Source organism: Puma concolor, chromosome C1 (assembly GCF_028749965.1).
Source record: "Puma concolor isolate L17-30 chromosome C1, mPumCon1.1.hap2, whole genome shotgun sequence".
In the NCBI taxonomy this organism is placed as follows: Eukaryota; Metazoa; Chordata; class Mammalia; order Carnivora; family Felidae; genus Puma; species Puma concolor.
Window position 1 is genome coordinate 193524333 of NC_141674.1, and position 19775 is coordinate 193544107.

Below are 19775 nucleotides of genomic sequence, written 5' to 3' on the forward strand. Positions count from 1 at the left end.
TTCCTTGTTGGTCTTCTGTATGGATGATCTATCTATCTATTGATGTAAGTGAGGTATTAAAGTCCCTTACTATTTTTTTTAATATTTATTTATTTCTGAGAGAGAGACAGAGTGTGAGCAGGGGAGGGGCAGAGAGAGAGGGAGACACAGAATCCAAAGCAGGCTCCAGGCTCTGAGCTGTCAGCACAGAGCCCGATGCAGGGCTCGAACTCATGAACCGTGAGATCATGACCTGAGCCGAAGTCGATGCTTACTGACTGAGCCACCCAGGCGCCCCTAAAGTCCCTTACTATTATTGTATTACTGTCAATTCCTCCTTCTTTACCTGGTGAATTTATCATCATCTGACTTGTTTTATTATTCTTTTTAAAAATATTTACTTAATTTTGAGAGAGAGAGAGGGAGAGAGAGAGAGAGAGAGCTCACATGTGCACATGAGTGGGGAAGGGACAGAGAGAGATGGAGAGAGAGAACCCCAAGTAGGCTTCATGCTGTCAGTGCAAAGCCCCGTGTGGGGCCTGATCCTATGAACTGTGAGATCATGACCTGAGCTGAAATCAAGAGTTGGACGCTTGACTGACTGAGCCACCCAAGTGCTCCTAACTTGCTTTTAATTTATTTGTTGATTGTGTTACTCCCCTTGCCCTCCAACACACACTAAAATACAAACTCTGAAAAACCAGAGCTTCTGCTGAAACACGATAGATACAATAATTATCTCTTGAATCCGTAAATTATTTCGTATATGATGTAGATGCCAATGAGGTAGGATGTAAGCTGAGAAAATGGAGATATTTCAAAGTACTGTTTTATATGTTTTTAAGATTCTGTGTAATTCTGGGTTCTTATCTGGAGATTAAAATGGAGTTTTAATGAATCTAAAACATTCTGTAGACATAGTGAGATTATTACTTGCTTACCAAAATAGGCACAATATTCTGTGTAATAGTCAACATTCTAAATGTTACTTTCAAAAATTATGTGACTACATGCTGAATGGTTGGCATTTTGCAGAATTCTGTGAAAGATGAGTGTTGGAGAAAATTAGGTCACATCAATATTAATTTTTCCATATCTAGCTTTGAGTAAAGCATGTGTATGTAGCACACATGATACCTGTTTTGAGTAAAATTGTGATACATGACAATTGTTGAGTCTCTATGTCCAGAAATAGATCTTAGTAGTGTTACTGAGGAAGTCTAATGGCACCTGCATGCTTGTAAAATGGGAAAATCCATTTTTGGGTTGGCCCCTAATTTGGAAGTTACTCTTACTATCTAAAAGGGCAGAACACAACACATCCATGGCCATAACTGAGGTCAGAATTTAGAGCAAAGGACAGAACCAGACACAACTGAGAACCAGCAAACATAGAACTCTCTTTACATCAAAAATGTGGATGGAGGTGGATTCCTGTAGACAAAAGGAAGGTCCACCCCGTAACACAAAATATTGTGCCACATATCTCCCAGAGAGTAGTTAAGGAAAGCAAAGACATCTTGGGAATTCTGTCATCACACAGCTGTGTATTTCTGATGAAGTCATATGTGTAGCCTGAGAAATTTCTTCAAATAGAAGTATAGAGATCCCAACACAAATCAGCTTTGGGCAAGAACAGTGTGAGACCCACCAGTGAAGATCAGTAGAATCAAGATGCCTCAAGGGATGAGAGATCTGGCTGGACAGGTCTGTTTAGCCTTCCTTGGAAACTGGAAATTAATATTTCAATTTATATCATTTGTGATTTGCTGGATATAACGGTTTTCAAGTGAACTGTGTATCGTAATTTTCATTTTGTATTTCGGACGTATTTATTATTAACTAATCCTATGTGGTCATCATAAAGATCCAAGTTAAAGAACTTTCTTTGCTCTGGCTAGATATTTGAGCCCTCTGGGGTCTTGTAGCCAGCATTTCAAGGACAAGAGTAGGAAGACAAAGAAGATAGGGCTTCTCATGGGGTGCTATTTTACAGAAGTTTTTTTTCTTTGGGGATGGTATTAACATTATATAAGCAAATTAACAAATCTGTCATGTAATGAGTCACAGATATTCAGCATGGAGCTTGGTGGTGTTTGTTTTTCAAAACGTATGCCCTATTTCTATTCTTTTATTTAAATTATTAAGTGGGTGTTCAATAATTCTGTCTAGAAGGACAAAATGTGTTCTCTTTTATGACAAAGAGTGTTAGCAGAGAGAGAATCACTCCTTGGGGTTGCACAGTTTGGTCATGTAGAAATTGATGAGGAAAAAAAGGTGAATCACACCTCAGCTACTAGATTAATGCATCAAATTAAACGTTACTATTCGGGAAGGCAGCAGAAAGAAACTGCTTCCATGGTAACTGTTGTCATAGTTGTATTTTTACTCGTCTTTCAGAAAATGTATGAAAGCTAAATAATATAGCTGTAGTGATGCTTTTAATGATTTGCCCATTTTCAAATAGCAAGAGCTCTGGAGGCTTATGATTTCATCTCTCTCTTGAGTTGGTATTGTCAGCTTAATATCCAGCAAACATCAATCACTAAGGGTAAATGTATGGAAGGCAATCCATAGAAATGTCCAAAGATGCTTTGTCACTGAAAGTGTATTTTTTCCAGAGTTCTCCTGGGTTACTAAATGATCACCCAGGAAGATCTTAGTGTGGTTCTATAGGGCTAAAAAGAGACCCCCTCCCAGGTATTTCTAGCTTCTCTTCTTTGGCTGGCCATGAGGAATATTAAAACTACATTTTTAGTGGAGCGCCTGAGTGGCTCAGTCGGTTAAGCGTCGACTTCGGCTCAGGTCATGATCTCGTGGTTCGTGAGTTCGAGCCCCGCGTCGAGCTGTCAGCCCCGAGCCTGGAGCCTGCTTCAGATTCCGTGTCTCCCTCTGCTGCTTGCACTCTGTCTCTCGCATTGTCTCAAAATTAAAAATAAACATTAAAAAATTTTTTTAAATACATTTTTACTGCAACTACCTCACGATTTATAAACTGGAATATCTGTTTGGATTATCAATACCTGTTTTTCCTGTTTCTCTTCAGGATCTATCTTTTGTCTGTATCAGATTTAGAGAGCACTTCAAACTGAGTGACAGTAGGTGAGAAGAAGGAAGAAGATGAAAAGTTGGGTTCTCTTTAAAACTGGTTTATTTAGCAAAACACTCTTGGAAAAGATTTGGTCAGATGTTAAAACTCAACATGGCATCCTTTTTTTCTGAATGATCAGACTGGATAGTTGAATGTTGGCTAGATTTCTTTCAGAATAGAAGTTCTACCTTTCTTGGCTAGGTTGGCTAAGGGAACAAGGTCAAGCAATGACTTGCCTCCGTCACCGGGAGAGGCTGATCAGTCTGTGGCCTGTGAGAACAGTGTGCTTTGCTGTTGTTGTGGTGTTGTTTCTGTAATATCCATCAAGGTTGGGATTCCACCTTTCTAGTTTAAGGCTAAAAGATAGATTGATTACAAAATACATTGGTATATTTTAGACTTGTGTGTGTTCACACACAAAATATTGTGTGATCTCGTGAAATGCTTTATTTTATATTAAACTGCCATGTTTTGGTTCCGACCACAATTCAAACTGTAGTTTCATGTTCCAGAATGGAAGACATCCTGTGTTTTACTTTAAAAGCATGTTTCTTAGGTCTCTGTTTGTTAGCAAACACTTAGAAACACCTTGAAATTTCATCCTGTTAAATCAATTTTAGGGCTACGTGAATTCTAGCTATGTTTAAATGCCGAGAAAGACTTCTCCAGTAAGCTTTTCTCAGCCCTCTCCAGTCCTCAGCATTCTGGCTCCTTATATTTAAATGTACTTGTTACCCATACCATACAATTGTTAACATTAGATTGGGGAATTAATTGTGCTTAAGTTGTCTGTGGCATCTTTATGGATACTATTCATCATTATTATTATTTAACCGAAGTATTTAACTCAAGTTTCTTATTCTTTGTGGTTTCTCATCTCATTCCCCTTACTGCATTGTAAACTTTCATATAAATACTAATTCTTCTATATCTTTGCATCTGTCACGGTATCTCCCACAACGTTGGGATTCAATGCAAATTTGCTAATGGGTTAACCAGTAATCCTGTGAATTGGAACATGCTAGAAGTAAACATGATAATGTTCTCTCCCACAAGCTACCTATTTAAATGCATCTTGGGAAGAATTTTCAGCAAATTACCTTAATTTGCAAAATTGCCTTCATGTAACATTTGCAGCTGTTCCACGTCTCAGGAAAATGATTCATATTATTTTAAAGACACGGCAACTTGAACAAAGTCAAAGCATAATGACACGACAACTTGAACAAAGTCAAAGCATAATGCCTAATGGTAATTAGCAATAAAAAATATTAAATTTGTGAATTTTGCAGAGGATAAATGCACACTGGATTTTCTAGAAGGTGGCCAGCTATATTGGGAAGGAACTTTTAAGGTGGAGCTGACTGATAACCTTTCCAAAACATTAATGTAGTTTTCTTCTCCCCCCACCTTTGTCCTTCAACTTTGCCCCTTCTTCCTAAATTATTGAGCTCTTTCTATGTGGCCAAACTTTTCTAGGAACTTCCCTCATACTCATCCTGTTGGTAAGCTATTATTATTTATATTTTAATGACCAGAAAACATTGAGGTTGGATGGATAAGGACTTTTGGCATAACTTGGCACTTTTTCCTCACTGAACTGAAGCCAACACTTCATCTTTCTTCCTTTGATGTGTGACCTTGAACAAAAAAAATCATTTAACTTCTGTGTGCCTTCTAAAAATGTTTTTCTTCTACAAAAGGGCAATCACAACGTCTGCCTACTAAGTCAACTGCACAGGGTACCATATTTATTATTCTGATTGGTCGAGATAATTAAAACACAGGGAATATAGGGCGTTGTTATTTTCATTATATAAAAGTCTTGATCACATTGGTGATCACCAGTGTGCACACTTAGGATCAGGGGTTGGAACCAGATTATAGTTAAAATGATTTATTAGTGTTTCCTTTTGAACATTCAAACTCCTAAGATATATTTACATATTTGAGTTTTTACACTGTACAGGAAAAAGATCCACAAGCTAGATTTCTGTGTTTCTTTAGCTGTGTGTGGGATAGACCCAGATGCGTTATTTACAGAAAAGCCTGTGTGATCTGAAGAAGGTGAAGTATTTTCCTCAAATGTATTCCAGTTTAAACTAGATAGTTTATTTCTGATTGGAATTTAATTATTCAGGTTGCTGGATTCTGGGTCTCCTGTGACACAGAAGAGAAAACCACTCTGTGTAACCCAGTGATGCAAGGCTGCATAGCAAAGCTTCTTCCTTCAAAGACTCAACCTGTTACAACGAAGCAGGCTCCTTGTAGGATATGATTAGCTGTTCTCTTTCTTCCTTCCTAGTTGGTGAATTTCCAAATCCATCTACTCTGAAACCATAAAATGTCCCGAATCTTAAAAGAAAGTGGTGTTTGAGATTCTGTGAACTTTCCCCACTGTATTGAAGAAAAAGGAAGAGAAACTCTTGAAGGGTCTATTGAAAAATCAAGAGTAGGGGAAAAAATTATAAGCAAAAACATAAAGGATGAGAAGAATATTTCCTGAAAAACTTATAGTTTTTTTTTTTAGTTTTTAAAGTTTATTTATTTATTTTGAGAGAAAGAGAAAGAGAAGGAGAGAGAGGGAGAGAATTCCAAGCAGGCTCTGCACTGTCAGTGTAGAGCCTGACGTGGGGCTTGAACTCACGAACTGTGAGATCATGACCTGAGCCAAAATCTAGAGTCAGATGCTTAACGACTGAGCCACTCAGGTGCCCTGAAAAGCTTATAGTTTATACACGCAGATGCAGACCCACACTCGCTATGAATATAATATTTTAGTGAACATAGGATGAACAATATTATGGCAATGAGGGACATAAAAATAAGAAAGAAATTACCTCCAGTCTCACTAGTAATCAGCTATTTAGCTGTTTTACTCTTTCCATGATTCTTTGCAGTAGAAAAGACAGTTTATTGATCCTGGGTTCCTGGGTTCTAACTCTAATTACAACATTTTGATTTCTCTAGCACCTTCTTTCCTAGAAGCCCACAGCTCTCTTCTTTAGGAAACAGAGCTGGAACCATCCCACAGCTGTCTGCTCAGGACTGCTTCATACTTTCCAGGGCTTCTGCAGGCCATTTGGAAAGCATTTGTTTGTCTTACTGATATGTCGCTCCAGACAGGTTTTCTTCATTACTTCAGTGAGTGTTTCCCTAAATAAACTGAATATATCTTAAGAGCAGGGCAACTTCTTCCAAATTTTCTTCTGTTTCCCAAACCATATACATTAGAGAGCATATTAAAGTACATTACCTGCTCAGAGGATGCTGTGATGGACAGTGTAGAGACCTCAATTCAAGTAGCTCCCTTTCTACTGAATTATGACATTCAGTCTCAAAATATTTTCTGAATTCAGGGAAAGTTTAAACTTTCCACTTCCTATATTTAGTTTCAGTTATGTGTATGAGTCCTTGCCAAGTGAAGAATATTGATTGAATACTCATTATGTGTGAGGCATTTTTGCATGAAAACATACATACTCTGGAAATGTCTGATTCCTATTACTAGAAGTCGAGAGAGTCATCTTTTTCTCTTTTCTTCATGTCCATATTAATGTTAACTGTTCTAGAATATAAGTCCCAAGAAAACGTAACTATGTATCTTTAGCTTATGTAATGTACATGATTGCTCAATATCATAATATAGCTTGCTAAGACGCAAAACCAGTCTTAAGACGCAAAACCAGTCTTAAGACGCAAAACCAGTCTTCACTGAGGAACCTGACAGTCTTCCAAAGTTATTTAATACGATACCATTAGGTGCCATCTACTAAAAAGAAAAAAAAAAACCCTAGAAATACAAAAGCACATTGTTAAATGTGTAAATTGTTCTTCAGTGAAGGAGGTTTGTGTATATAATTGAGTTTAGTTGTTTTTTGTTTATAGAGTTCCTGTAATTTCACTGTTCCAGATTCTGAGTCAAAAGAAAAATATCGAAGTGCTTAGGCAACAGCTGTTTTCAGTCCTTCAGGGTGTAATTCTGAGCCCAGGGCTATGCTTATTCTTGTCGTGAAATGATGCTCTTTGACTGTAAAACCTTGCATTCTTTCACACTGCTTTTATAGTGACTGTCCTTGTAAAAACAAGTGTTAATCATCAAGTTTGTTTAACAAATATCCCAAAGGAGAAATAATCCATTACGACCTTATGTGTGGTTCATGAACTTTTCTCTAAAGTATATCTGTGATCCAATTTTGTATTACTGAACACATTTCTAAACCTCACTGTATGGTTCCTTCTTTGTAAAAAAAGGCATGTGTTATAAAACCTTCTACTCATCTTGGCCATTCTTCTGATGTTTCTGTCATTTGAAAGAAGGAGGTTACTATGAAGTAAAAACAATATCCAAAAATGTAATTTGTAGAACAATAATGATGAGGACTTGTTTTACCTGATTTGAAAACATATTTTAATTGGACAGTTTTCAAAACTGTATAGTATTTTGTAACATAAAAAATGATCAGTTAGTTGATATGGAGTAGCAGAGATTCCAGTAGTTAAAAACTATTTTAATCACGTTTCAGACAGAGCAGAAATTACAGAATGATAGGGGAGAAGTAGCATTTGTCAGGTACTTGTTTCGATATAGAGAAGAATCTGTACTCTGTACAAATGCTGAATGTATAACAATGGAAAGAGAAATGGAACATAAGAAAAATAATGTATACCATTGTATTGAAATTCCTTAAGATGGATACAAATGTATTAGATGAATATACCAATTCTATTTGATATATGTACAAGGAAAATGAATGCTTGGGGAAATCTTAAATCATTTATAGGAAAATGTGCTGCCTTTTTGCATTAAAATAAGTTAAAATGTTAAAACATTCTTACTGATAAAGGTAATACGATCAGATATTTTCTTTCCCCATGGAGAAACAGAGATGTTGTTGATGGCACTGTAAGTGTTTCAGTTGTTGTGGACGGTAATCTGTCAATATGATTTAGTTCTAATATCTTCGTTGATGATGGTGGTGGTGGTGACTGGGCATGTGCCAGGCACTGTGCTGAGTAAGTGGAGGCACATTTGGAGGAATGCTTGCTGTCTTGGCCACAGGTATGTCTGTGTGACCAGACATGTCATTGAGCATATCGTGCAAAGCCCCACAGTCTCTGGAGCACCTTTTCAGATTCATTGTTTGACATTTCCTTCAAAAGCTATTTGTTTGTTTTTTAAGTTTACTTATTTACTTTGAGAGAGAGACAGAGAGAAAGAGAGTGAGCAGGGGAGGGGCAGAGAGAGGGAGAGGCAGAATCCCAAGCATGCTCCGCACTGTCATCACCGCAGAGCCCGACACAGGGCTTGAACTGACCAACCATCAGATCATGACGTGAGCTGAAATCAAGAGTTGGACGCTTAACCAACTGAGCCACCCAGACGCGCCCCCCCCCAAAACTGTTTTCTTTATAGGCCATATTAATTTTTAAAAAAGTAAAAAAACCTTTTTTTCCATATTCATTTTTTACTCTCATGTTGTAAATGTTTCCCTCCATGCCCTGAATGTCTTCTCTTCGTCTGGCAGGTGGATTCTTTTTCATCTTTTGGAATTTTGTTCAAACTGCACCTGGTCAGTGAAGTCTTGGTCCCTGTGGCACCTTAGACCCACCGAGGCTGGCAGGTCTCCCTGGAGGGGAGGGGCTGGGTTCCAGTCATCCTAATGCACACAGTGAGACTTAACACCTGTGTGGAGAGTGAATGAATAAAAAAAAAAAAAAAAAAAAAAAAGGAAAATCCCAATAGTAATGTTATTTGCCCGCTCTTTCATTAAATTCTGTTAAACTGAATCTTATCACATTGGCTCAGTATAAGTTTATTTAATCCTAGAACTCCCAACAAGGCTATAAAATGGGGTAAGCAGTTATTACCAGCTACCTTATCGTACAACAGGCTTCTGTTGGGGTTTGTACTTGTCTCGTTGCTTATTTGCTGTAAGATGAGCCTTTCAGTGGTTAATGTCAGGTTCTTTTTAAGTTGCTTAAGGCAGTAATTTATCACCCTTTTTAGGACAGGGTGGCATTAATGAACTCTTCTCTCTATTTAATATTCTTAGTAGAAAATATGCTTAAGGGTCTATCTTTTTTTAAATTTAAATCCAACTTAGTTAACATATAGTGTAATAGTGATTTCAGGAATAGAATTTAATGATTCATCACTTACTTATAACACCCAGTGCTTATCCCAAAAAAGGTCCTCCTTAATTCCCCTTGCCCATTTAGCCCATCCCCCCCATCACCTCCCCTGGAGCAACACTCAGTTTGTTCTTTGTATTTAAAAGTCTCTTATGGTTTGCCTCCCTCTCTGTTTTTTTAAAAGAAAAAAATTTTTTAATGTTTATTTATTTATTTATTTTTTAAATTTAACGTTTATTTATTTTTGAGACAGAGAGACACAGAGCATGAACGGGGGAGGGTCAGAGAGAGGGAGACACAGAATCCGAAACAGGCTCCAGGCTCTGAGCTGTCAGCACAGAGCCTGACGCGGGGCTCGAACTCACTGACCGTGAGATTATGACCTGAGCCGAAGTCGGCCGCTTAACCGACTGAGCCACCCAGGCGCCCCAATGTTTATTTATTTTTGAGAGAGACAGTCAGAGCATGAGTGGGAGAAGGGCAGAGAAAGAGGGAGACACGGAATCCAAAGCAGGTCCCAGGCTCTGAGCTGTCAGCATAGAGCCCGACGCTGGGCTCGAACTCAGGAGCCATGAAATCATGACCTGAGTTGAAGTCGGAGGCTTAACTGACTGAGCGACACGGACGCCCCTCCCTCTCTGTCTTTATATTATTTTTGCTTCCCTTCCCTTATGTTCATATGTTTTGTATCTTAAATTCCACATATGAGTGAAATCACATGATATTTGTCTTTCTCTGACTTATTTCACTTAGCATAATACACTCTGGTTGCATCCATGCTGTTGCAAATGGCAAGATTTCATTCTTTTTGTTTGCCAAGTAGTATTCCATTGTATATATAAACCACATCTTTTTTATCCATTCATTAGTTGATGGACATTTGGGCTCTTTCCATACTTTGGCTATTGTTGATAATGCTGCTATAAACATTGGGGTGCATGTATTAAGAGCCTATCCTATTCTCAAGAAGAAAGTTGTTTTTTTCCTTTAAACTTTTGGGACCCAGAAATGAAAAAATTTCCCTTGTATGCATTATTCATCAAAATCTTCATGCAAAAATTAATGCTTCAAGACACAGAATGAATTTAGAATAAGAAGAATATGGTATTTATGTCAGGAGATAAAGGTTCTGATGTAGATGACCGAGACCTCAGTTAACAAGACAGGAATTTCTTTCTCTGTCATGTAGTCATCTGGATGCAGGAAGAGCCCGAATCAGATATGATGACCGTATTCTGCATGGTTGTTTGGGGTTTGGCGAGTTGTGCCAAGGTGTTAGGTATTTGGGCTCCTTGTTTCTCATTGCTTTGTATTTAAAATTTAATACTTATTAATTTCATTTTTATTTCATGTTTTGATTATTATTTTTAATTTTTTAAATATTTATTTATTTTTGAGAGAGAGAGAGACAGTGCAAGCATGAGTCGGGGGGGCGCAGAGAGAGAGGAAAACACAGAATCCAAAGCAGGCTCCAGGCTCTGAGCTGTCAGCACAGAGCCTGATGCAGGGCTTGAACTCAAGAACTGTGAGATCATGACCTGAGCTGAAGTTGGAGGGATGCTTAACCGATTGAGCCATGTAGGCACCCTATGTTTTGATTATTGTAGTGATTATGCGGTTAGCAGTTGTGCTTGACTGGAAGTAGAAGTTATGGTTTATAGTATTTTATGGGTTTGGCGTGGCAAAATAGTCCTGACAATAAATATTTGGCTTAGAAGTTCATATATTTTGAGGAAGGGCCATTAATCTCCAACTGTTTGCAATACCCTTGTGATACAAGTTGTCCAGGCTGGGATGGAAAGTGAGCCCACATCATGGTGCAGAGTAGAAGCAGATGAAGTGTTCCTGGAGCCCTGAGGATGAAGGGTTCACTTCCAACGTGCATGTGAAGGAGGGCTTCGTGGAAAGTAATGCAGTTGGGCTGCCCTTGAAGGATGAGTAAGGTAGGATGAAGACAGAGAGGAGCATGGGTGGTATTGCCGGAAGGGGTGGGGGAGGGGAGGAGGGGAAAGTACCAGAGCAGGAGGATGCAGTGTCTGGTTGCCATGCAGGTAGCACTTCACAGATGGTTTGTGACACCAGCGTGCCTGAAGAATGGAGTTTGCAGGAAGGATGTTTTTGAGCAGGGAAGGGAAGGGAAGGGAGTATAGATGTTGCATTTATTCTTGTCTTTAAAAATTTTTTTTTTTTTTTTCCTTGGGGCGCCTGGGTGGCGCAGTCGGTTAAGCGTCCGACTTCAGCCAGGTCACGATCTCGCGGTCCGTGAGTTCGAGCCCCGCGTCAGGCTCTGGGCTGATGGCTCGGAGCCTGGAGCCTGTTTCCGATTCTGTGTCTCCCTCTCTCTCTGCCCCTCCCCCGTTCATGCTCTGTCTCTCTCTATCCCAAAAATAAATAAACGTTGAAAAAAAAAAATTAAAAAATTTTTTTTTTCTTGATGGAAGGATAGAGGGGAATTTTATCTTGGGTAAGACTTTAACAAAACTCCATTGATTTGTTAACTTACATTTTTCAAGATAATTCTGTGAGCTAAACTAATCTTTAACACCTAGTACATATGACTCCTGTTTAGATGGGATTATTGTTGTATTTTGAGTTAAGGCACAGTAATGACAGTATTTGTTCTTTTTTCTTTAGGTTTATTTATTTATTTATTTATTTATTTATTTATTTTTTGAGAGAGAGAACATGCATACCAGCAGGGGAGGGGCAGAGAGAGAGGGAGAGAGGGAATCCCAAGCAGGCTTCTCACTGTCAGCGCAGAGCCTGACTTCGGGCTCAATCTCATGAACTGTGAGATCGTGACCTGAGGCGAAACCAAGAGTTGGACGCTCAGCCCACTGAGCCATCCAGGTGCTCTAGTAATCACAGTATTTGTAAATGTGTGACTTTTTCAGGGGGACATACACTCTGAGGGCTCATGAGGGGCATGGGTCTAAGTGCTTTCTGAAGTTAAAAGGTTGTGGATTCGCATTTTACTGCCACATTCTGCTGATAGATCATTTATAGAAAGTTCCAGTTTCTGATGAAGAACAGAGTGCTGACATGAGTTTTCACTTAGGTGTGCAGAAAGAATTGGTTAGCTTCGTGCGCAAAATAGGCTGAAATCCAGCCTTAATTAGTCAGACTTTTGCATAATTCATCGCAGTCACTTTGAAAGTCCAGCTGAATATGCTCTTGATTTTGATCACAATGGGTTCATTTTAAAGGACCGATTGTCTTTTATTAGTTCTGTGCTACACAGGTATTTATGTCTTCCAAGTAAAGCCATGACAATGCACCTAGTATCCTTTTAAAGAAATGGGTTGTTACACAGGGATCCATAAAGAAGTGCATCAATCCATAAAAATGTTTTTCTTATTTAATATCATTGCTACCAATCTAATCAGCTTTAAAGACAGGAAGGTAAGCTAAGTTTGTTTCTGTCTCTTTGAATCCATAGGCTGTCCATCTGGCCCAGGCAAGCTTCCAGATTGAAGCCTTTGGCTCCAAATTCATTCTTGACCTCACACTGAACAAGTAAGTGTTTAGTTATAATCCTGTTAAGAAGCAAGTGCAATAAAACTTTACTTCATGATAATGGTTTAGTCAAAATAGTGTCTGTTGTTGAAGCAATTGATATTTTTTAGCTGACTATGTCATGTTGCACTTAAAGAAAAATATAAAAGTCTGAAGCGAAGTCGGTCTTTTTTTCTTTTCCTGAAAGAGAAAGCATTTAACATTTAACTTGTTAAATATCTCCAGTAGAGTACTTACATATTATGATTTTAAATGGAATAAGTCTTTGAAGTAATGCTAGTTAATCAGTGTTAACTATGGTCATTACTATATATAGGAAACATGATGAATTACTGACTCAAGTATAATTAGACTTCAGTCTAGAAATTTCTTCCGTTTTACTTTTCATTATGCAATTCACATGACTTCTGTATGAAGAACAAAGAAAATCATGACTTGCGATACCCATTTTGAGAAGGTTCTTCCTTTGTAATTTTCTCTAATACAGGTTTTTAGAGATTGGTCCTGATGAAAATCCACCCAGTTTTTCTCTGAGCATGTGTTTATGTTGATATTTAAATGCCGTTTCCCAAGTTGGAACCAATTGTACAGATATCTTTGTACAAAGCATGAGCAAGCGCTATTTACTGAAGCAGGCCTCTTCAGCCTCTAATTGAGCTAGCAGTGAGCCTTTCTTGGGTGAAGGAGATTTCCTGTATGGTTCTCTTCAGCTGAGGGAGCCAGGAGCTCCAGTGAGTATTTTAAATTCTCCTCAGTATTTTGACCAGAACTGAATCTTTGCCAGAAAGATACCACATAAGGCCATCAGACACTATAATGTAGGCAGCCGCAGTCAATATCTGAGAAATTGCAAAGGAATATATAGAGCAACTATTAAATTTCTTATATGCCAAATTCTGTGAGCTCGGCAGAAAAAAAAAACAAAAAAACGCAGAGTCAGCTTGGGTGCTCCTTACTCAAGTTTTGTTGCAGCTTTAAGTCAGAATGAATCAGCAGAACTCAGTTTCCGGTGGTAAAGCTGTTGCGGGTTTTCTTCTTTGAGTCTGCTGAGCATTGGTTGAGTGCCTTTTCACCCCAGTGCTGTGTCAGCACTGTACCTGCCTAGGAGATTTGTCTTGCCAAATCTTAGACTGTGTTGAGTCGCGAAGCATGGCTAATTTTAGTTTGTTTAAGGTCCTCTAACTTTAGAGTTAAGAGTTAAGGTTCCTTTAACTCTTACTGCAATGGAGACTGTCATTCCAAACTGAAGGGTGGTCATAGCAACTGACATTGCCATGTATTTTGAACATTAAAACGTCACGGCCACGACAGAGCCTCCCAATCGAATGACTGAAGAAGTCTCCAGTGGACTTAGAGACCTGAAAACACACGAGAAAATCATTTACCAGTAATATTTAACATGCAGAGTAACCAGTTGAGCACCTACTGTGAGTGGCCCTTGCCTTGAGGAGCTTCTTGTTTAGTACAGAAATGTTGATAGGTAAATATACAATTTTAGAAGAGTGTGAAATTTGCTGTGCTAGAGATAAACATGGAGTTCTGTGGTAGCACCAAAAAGGCAGCTCTTCAGGCGGGAACAGTGTGGAAAGGCATCCTGGAAATGGTGACAGTTGAGCTGAATCTTCTAAGACAGGTGCTAGTGAGGAGGAGAGTTGTTGGGGAGAAGGATAGGAGAGGAAGAGGAAATGGAGAATTGTGTCTCGACAATTCTTAGCGTGTGCTAAGGAGCCAGGCACATGCAGCTGTGGGGCGTGTTAAGGAAGCATGAGACTTCTATTGCACTTCATGGTAAATTACAAGGTTGAGGCAGAGGGAGATGAGTCCGAATAGGTAGGCCCAGGGACAGCTCAACTCATGCAAGATCTCGTCTGTCATGCTTAAGAGCTTGGCTGTTATCCTCTAGAGTCTGAAAAATAAAGTAAGGGAATAAACTGAAGTTCTGTTTTTAAGAAGTGCCCAGAGGCATGGAGAGGGAATGCTCTCAAGAAATCTTCAGTTGATAAAAATCATCAGGATTGCTTTGATATGGATGACAAGGCAGAAAGAAGAGTTAAAGTTAATAGGTGCCTTGATCAGATAGCTAGGTGGAAGGTATCCAGCTGAAATGGGCAGCACAGGGAACAACTCTTTAAATGGTGAAAAGGATGTGAAATCAGAATAGACATAATTGATTTGAAAGGTTTGGGACATACATGGGGCCATGCCTAGGAGGTAGGTGGAAATAACAATCTGAAGCTCAGGGAAGAGATGGGGGCTGGAGATAGTAGAGAGTTATTTCCATATAATGTTAATGACAAGCATGGTTGTGAATGAGATTGCCCAGGGAAGGTAGGTAGAATGAGAACATAAGCTGGAAAGACAGTTAAGAGTTGAGGAGAGGAAGAGGAATCCACGAAGGGACAGAGAGTGAGTGTTCAGAGAAATGGGGGGAGAATCGGGACAATGATTAAATTGAGAGTTTCAGAACAGGAAGATGTGATTTATAGCCTTACATGAAAAGGATCTAATGAGATAAGGAGCCAAGATTACCCTCTGTGTTTATCCATTAAGTATTCACTGGTCTGAAGACAGTAGTTTCAGTGAAGCTTTGGGGGCAGAAACCAGGTTACGACAGGCTGGAAAGGACGGAGAGGGGGTGATGTGGGGACAGCAAGGGCACACCGAGGTGGTCTGGGCGAGAGGAAAAGAGAACGAGAGCAGTGGCTCGACGAAGACACTGGGATCAAGGGACGGGCTGGTAGGGCTAACACAGCAAGTTGATAGGCTGAGCAGTGGAGCTGGAAAGAGGGAGAGGTAAAGATACAGAAGAGACAGGAGATAATTTATGGAGCCAGATCTGAGTGAGGACAAAAGGGAGTGAGACCAGTAGCACAAGGGCAGCGTGTAGTTGTGAACCAGGAGGGACAGTTCATTCCCAACTTATGGGCGTGCGCAGGTAGAGATTGGTTTGCAGGTGAAGGGGTGACATTCAGAAAACGCCTCTCTGGAGAGTTCCTTCTTGGGGACAGCATTATCTGCCGTAGGAATTGGGATAGAGAGGAGGGGTGGGTTGGGCTTGAGGAAAATGACAAAAATTTAGGCTCATCGCTGGGAGGAATGGGTGAGGAAGTTTACCAAGGTCACGTTAAAGAATGTGTGAGCGACTGTCATTAGATATCAATCATGTGTTACGTGTCAATCTTTGAGTCGTTCTTCCCGATGGTGTTCTGTTTTGTTTTTCTTAACCTGGGGTGCTGCATCATTGCAGCAGGTGAGGGTAGGAGGGGAGGCAGATTGTAGCATGGATCAGGGTTCAGATTTTCTGCTGGTAGCACAGGTGAGGAAGAGTGGAAGCACAGCTCTTTGAATGCTGGTCAATAACTTGGGTAGTTAAGTACCAGGATCCAGCCTGGCCAAGGAGGGAAATGATGTCAGGAGGAGGCTTCGGGACTGGACTGGGAATAACTGGAGGTCTCTTTATACAGGGAAAAGTAAATCAGTGGGAGGGAGGCCATGAGAGCTGTACTCGTGCAGTATCTCCCCCGTGCAGAGTCTCGAGCCTTCTGATGCAGCTTTGAGTATGCGCTACGGGTATGACGTAGAGACGCGAGGGAATTGTGTCTGACGTGTGCAGGCCAAGGTGGGTCGCTAATTTAAATGACTTTCAATGGCTGGGATTAACTAAAAAGTCTGATTCATGTTAGAATAAATTAAAGAGAATTTTTTGATCAGTCATGGAGGAATCAGAAGAACTTTTGAGGAAAGAGGGATCTCCATTTCCACCACGGAGTGGTCATCACCACACTACTTACAACAATTTAAGTTGTCGGAGAATGGAAAAGGGAAAAGGTACGTGGCAAGTTCATGGGCTCGGTGAAGGAATAAAAGCATAAAGATATCAACATAAACTAATCAAAGTGGTGGCCGCAGAATCTAAGTGGTGAATGAGCTCATCGGGCCTGGACTGCCAGCTTGTGAAGACTACCCCAATGTGGGTTCCTGAGAGGAGAGTGTTTTTGAGTCTGTACTTTTATAGATTGAAAAAGCGAGGCCTTGGCTTACTGAGGCATCTCGTGGCAGAGACGTGTGTTTTATTGGTTTGTTCAGCAAGTGTCGAGCAAGCATCTGTTGTCTGCCTGGGACTCCTGTGGGTGCTGAAGCTGCTGAGAATAGGATGGGGCGGGGTCCCTGCTTCCGGCCATGGAGCTTTGTTCACTAAATAAAGCTAGATCACATGTGATCACGGGGACTGCAGATAGGGGTGGCCAACATGATTTGGATGTCACAGAAGCCAGAAGGTCTGTCAGAGGAGGAACAGTGAGCTGAAACCTGATCGTCAAAGATGAGCCACCACCGAAGCTGGAAGGCTGAGGACAGTGGGGGCAGTAAGTGCAGTGGGGGTAGACTGAGGAGATGAGGTCAGAGAGGAAGCCATGAAGCCAAATCGTGAAGGGCCGTCATCTGTGGAGATGTGTTTGATGGGAGGGCAGCAAGCATGGATGTCACACTACTGGAGTTACATTTCATTTAGCCAAGAATCCTAGTTGTGGCCTCAGAGGACTTTTGGTCATTTTCCTTTTAGGATACTTCCTTTTTCAATTTTGTTTTGTTTTTCTTCTAGAATAACTTTTTCCAAGTTCAGAATGTTTTTTTTTAAATTTTTTTTTTTTCTCAATGTTTTTATTTATTTTTTTTGGGACAGAGAGAGACAGAGCATGAACGGGGGAGGGGCAGAGAGAGAGGGAGACACAGAATCGGAAACAGGCTCCAGGCTCCGAGCTATCAGCCCAGAGCCTGACGCGGGGCTCAAACTCACGGACCGCGAGATCGTGACCTGGCTGAAGCCGGACGCTTAACCGACTGCGCCACCCAGGCGCCCCCCAAGTTCAGAATGTTTAAAAAGGTTTACCAGATTGAATGCTTAACGTGTATTGATCCTTGGAAGTCCTGGAGTCCAGTGATTGTCTCCTCCATATGTGTGATTGGAATCATGCCAAAGTCCGTATTACCTATCAATTAGATTTGCTGGTGTGTTCAATAATTTTTTATAGGGAGTAAGAGTGACCAGAGCTGCCTAATGGTTGAGATCACAGTTCTGGAATCATATAGACACGGGTTTGAATCTGGGGACTATCATTTACTAGCCATGTGACCTTGGGCAATTTTCTTTGTTTTTTGTTTTGTTTTTGTTTTTTTAATGTTTATTTATTTGTTTTGAGAGACAGAAAGAGAGAGAGAACAGGGGAAGGGCAGAGAGAGAGAGGGAAACAGAAAATCCCAAGCAGGCTTCACCTTGTCAGCATAGAGCCTGATGCAGGGTTCGAACTCACAAACCATGAGATCATGATTTGAGCAGAAACCAAGAGTCAGATGCTTAACCAACTGAGCCACCCAGGGGCTCCACTTTTTTTTTCACAGCAGTTTTTTTGAAGGTTTATTTATTTTGAGAGAGAGAGAGAGAGAGAGAGAGAGAGAGAGAGAGAGCACATGCAAGCGGGGGAGGGGCAAAGAGAGAGGGAGAAGGAATCCCAGCTAGACTCTGCACTCTCAGTGCAGAGCCTGACGTGGAGCTCAGACTCGTGAACCACGAGATCGTGACCTGAGCTGAAGTCAGATGCTTAATGAATGAGCCACCCGGTACCCCAAGTTTCTTTGTTTTAATAACAGTTTGAGATATAACTCACATGCCATAAAATTTACTTCTTTAAAGCGTATCATTCAGTGGTTTTTGTTATATTCGCAGACGTATGCAATTACATCACCATCTAACTGAAGAACATTTTTGTTGTTCTGCAAAGACCCTGAACGTTTCCCATTCCCCTCTTCCCCAAGCCCTTGGCAACCACTCATCTACTTTTTGTCTCTGGATTTGCCTATTATGGACATTTCATATAAATGGACCTATGCAACTTGTAGCTTTTTGCGATTGGCCTCTTTTGCTTAGCATAATGTTTTTAAGGTTCCTCTATGTTGTATTAAATAATATGCCATCATATGGATATATTCTTAACTTTTTAAGCTTTAGTTTCCTTCTTAAGCTGTAGGTTGTTATAAGGATTAAATGAGATAATAATGTGTGGTGTTTATACATGTCTGCTAATTGGAAGGGTGTGTTAATGCTGTGGACTGAAATTTGTCTCTCTAAAATTCCTATGTTGAAGTCTTAACCCCCAATATGACTGTATTTGGAAATAGAGCCTCTAAGGAGGTAATGTTAAATGAGGTTGTAGGGTGGATCCTTGATCTGATAGGATTAGTGTTCTTATAAGAAGAGACACCAGAGAGCCCCCTGTCTCTCTTTGTGTTGGGGGACTCAGCAGTGAAGAAAAGATTCATTGATCTCATTAAGCTTCTGATCTAATGAGGACAGGACAGGTCCACTTCAATGTCAGTCAGTATTTCTTTCTGATTTTGTAAATGAAAAGAGGGTAGTGTACTGTATGATCTTCTCCCTGCTGAAAGGGGACTGAAGAAGAAATTAGAGATGGCTGGCCTGTGGTTGATATGCACTCAGAGTGATGAGTATGGTTGGTCAGAACCTGACATCCATTGGGCCATAATCTAGGTACTAATAGGTAGGGTTGCTTTATCTAAAATAATGGAACTGGGCTTTGAGGGCTTCTCACACTAACATCTGTTCGTGGGTGAGGTGGGGAATCCCTTGGTTCTTCTAGATTCTACTCCGCAGTCAGAGCACATATTCAGGTACTTATTATTGTAGCTCTTCTGCGTGAAACTGCATAGGTGGGCTGAATCAGTTTACCTCTGCGGGCTCCCTGGAAAGCCGCTTTGTCTAAGGTTCCAGCCACATTCTTCAATGGCACCTATTAGGAAAATTGTATGTGGGGGCTAACCTTTGTCCTATATATGGCCCTATCCTTTTGTGTACATATTCTGTTGGCTGGGACATGGAATGGTGATTGGCCCCCCAACAAAGGTTAAGCCTCTGTAACCTCCAACAGACACTGGAGAAGACACTGCTAGACCTGGATCATATCAAGATTGGGCCTTGGGATACATATGTACATAGTGGTGACATTTGACATTGGGCCACCAGGAATCTCAGAAAAGGAAA

General features: G+C 40.3%; 1 protein-coding gene across 6 annotated transcripts in view; it reads left to right on the forward strand.

Moving 5' to 3' along the window:
- The window catches only part of ADAM23 (ADAM metallopeptidase domain 23), a 194794-nt gene that overhangs the window by 41735 nt on the left and 133284 nt on the right, over positions 1 to 19775 (forward strand). For all 6 annotated transcript variants that reach the window (XM_086719442.1, XM_086719444.1, XM_025929762.2 and 3 more), the window contains exon 3: positions 12645 to 12721. In XM_086719442.1, coding sequence (XP_086575568.1) covers positions 12645 to 12721 — 77 coding nt within the window. The remainder of the gene's footprint in view (positions 1 to 12644; positions 12722 to 19775) is intronic.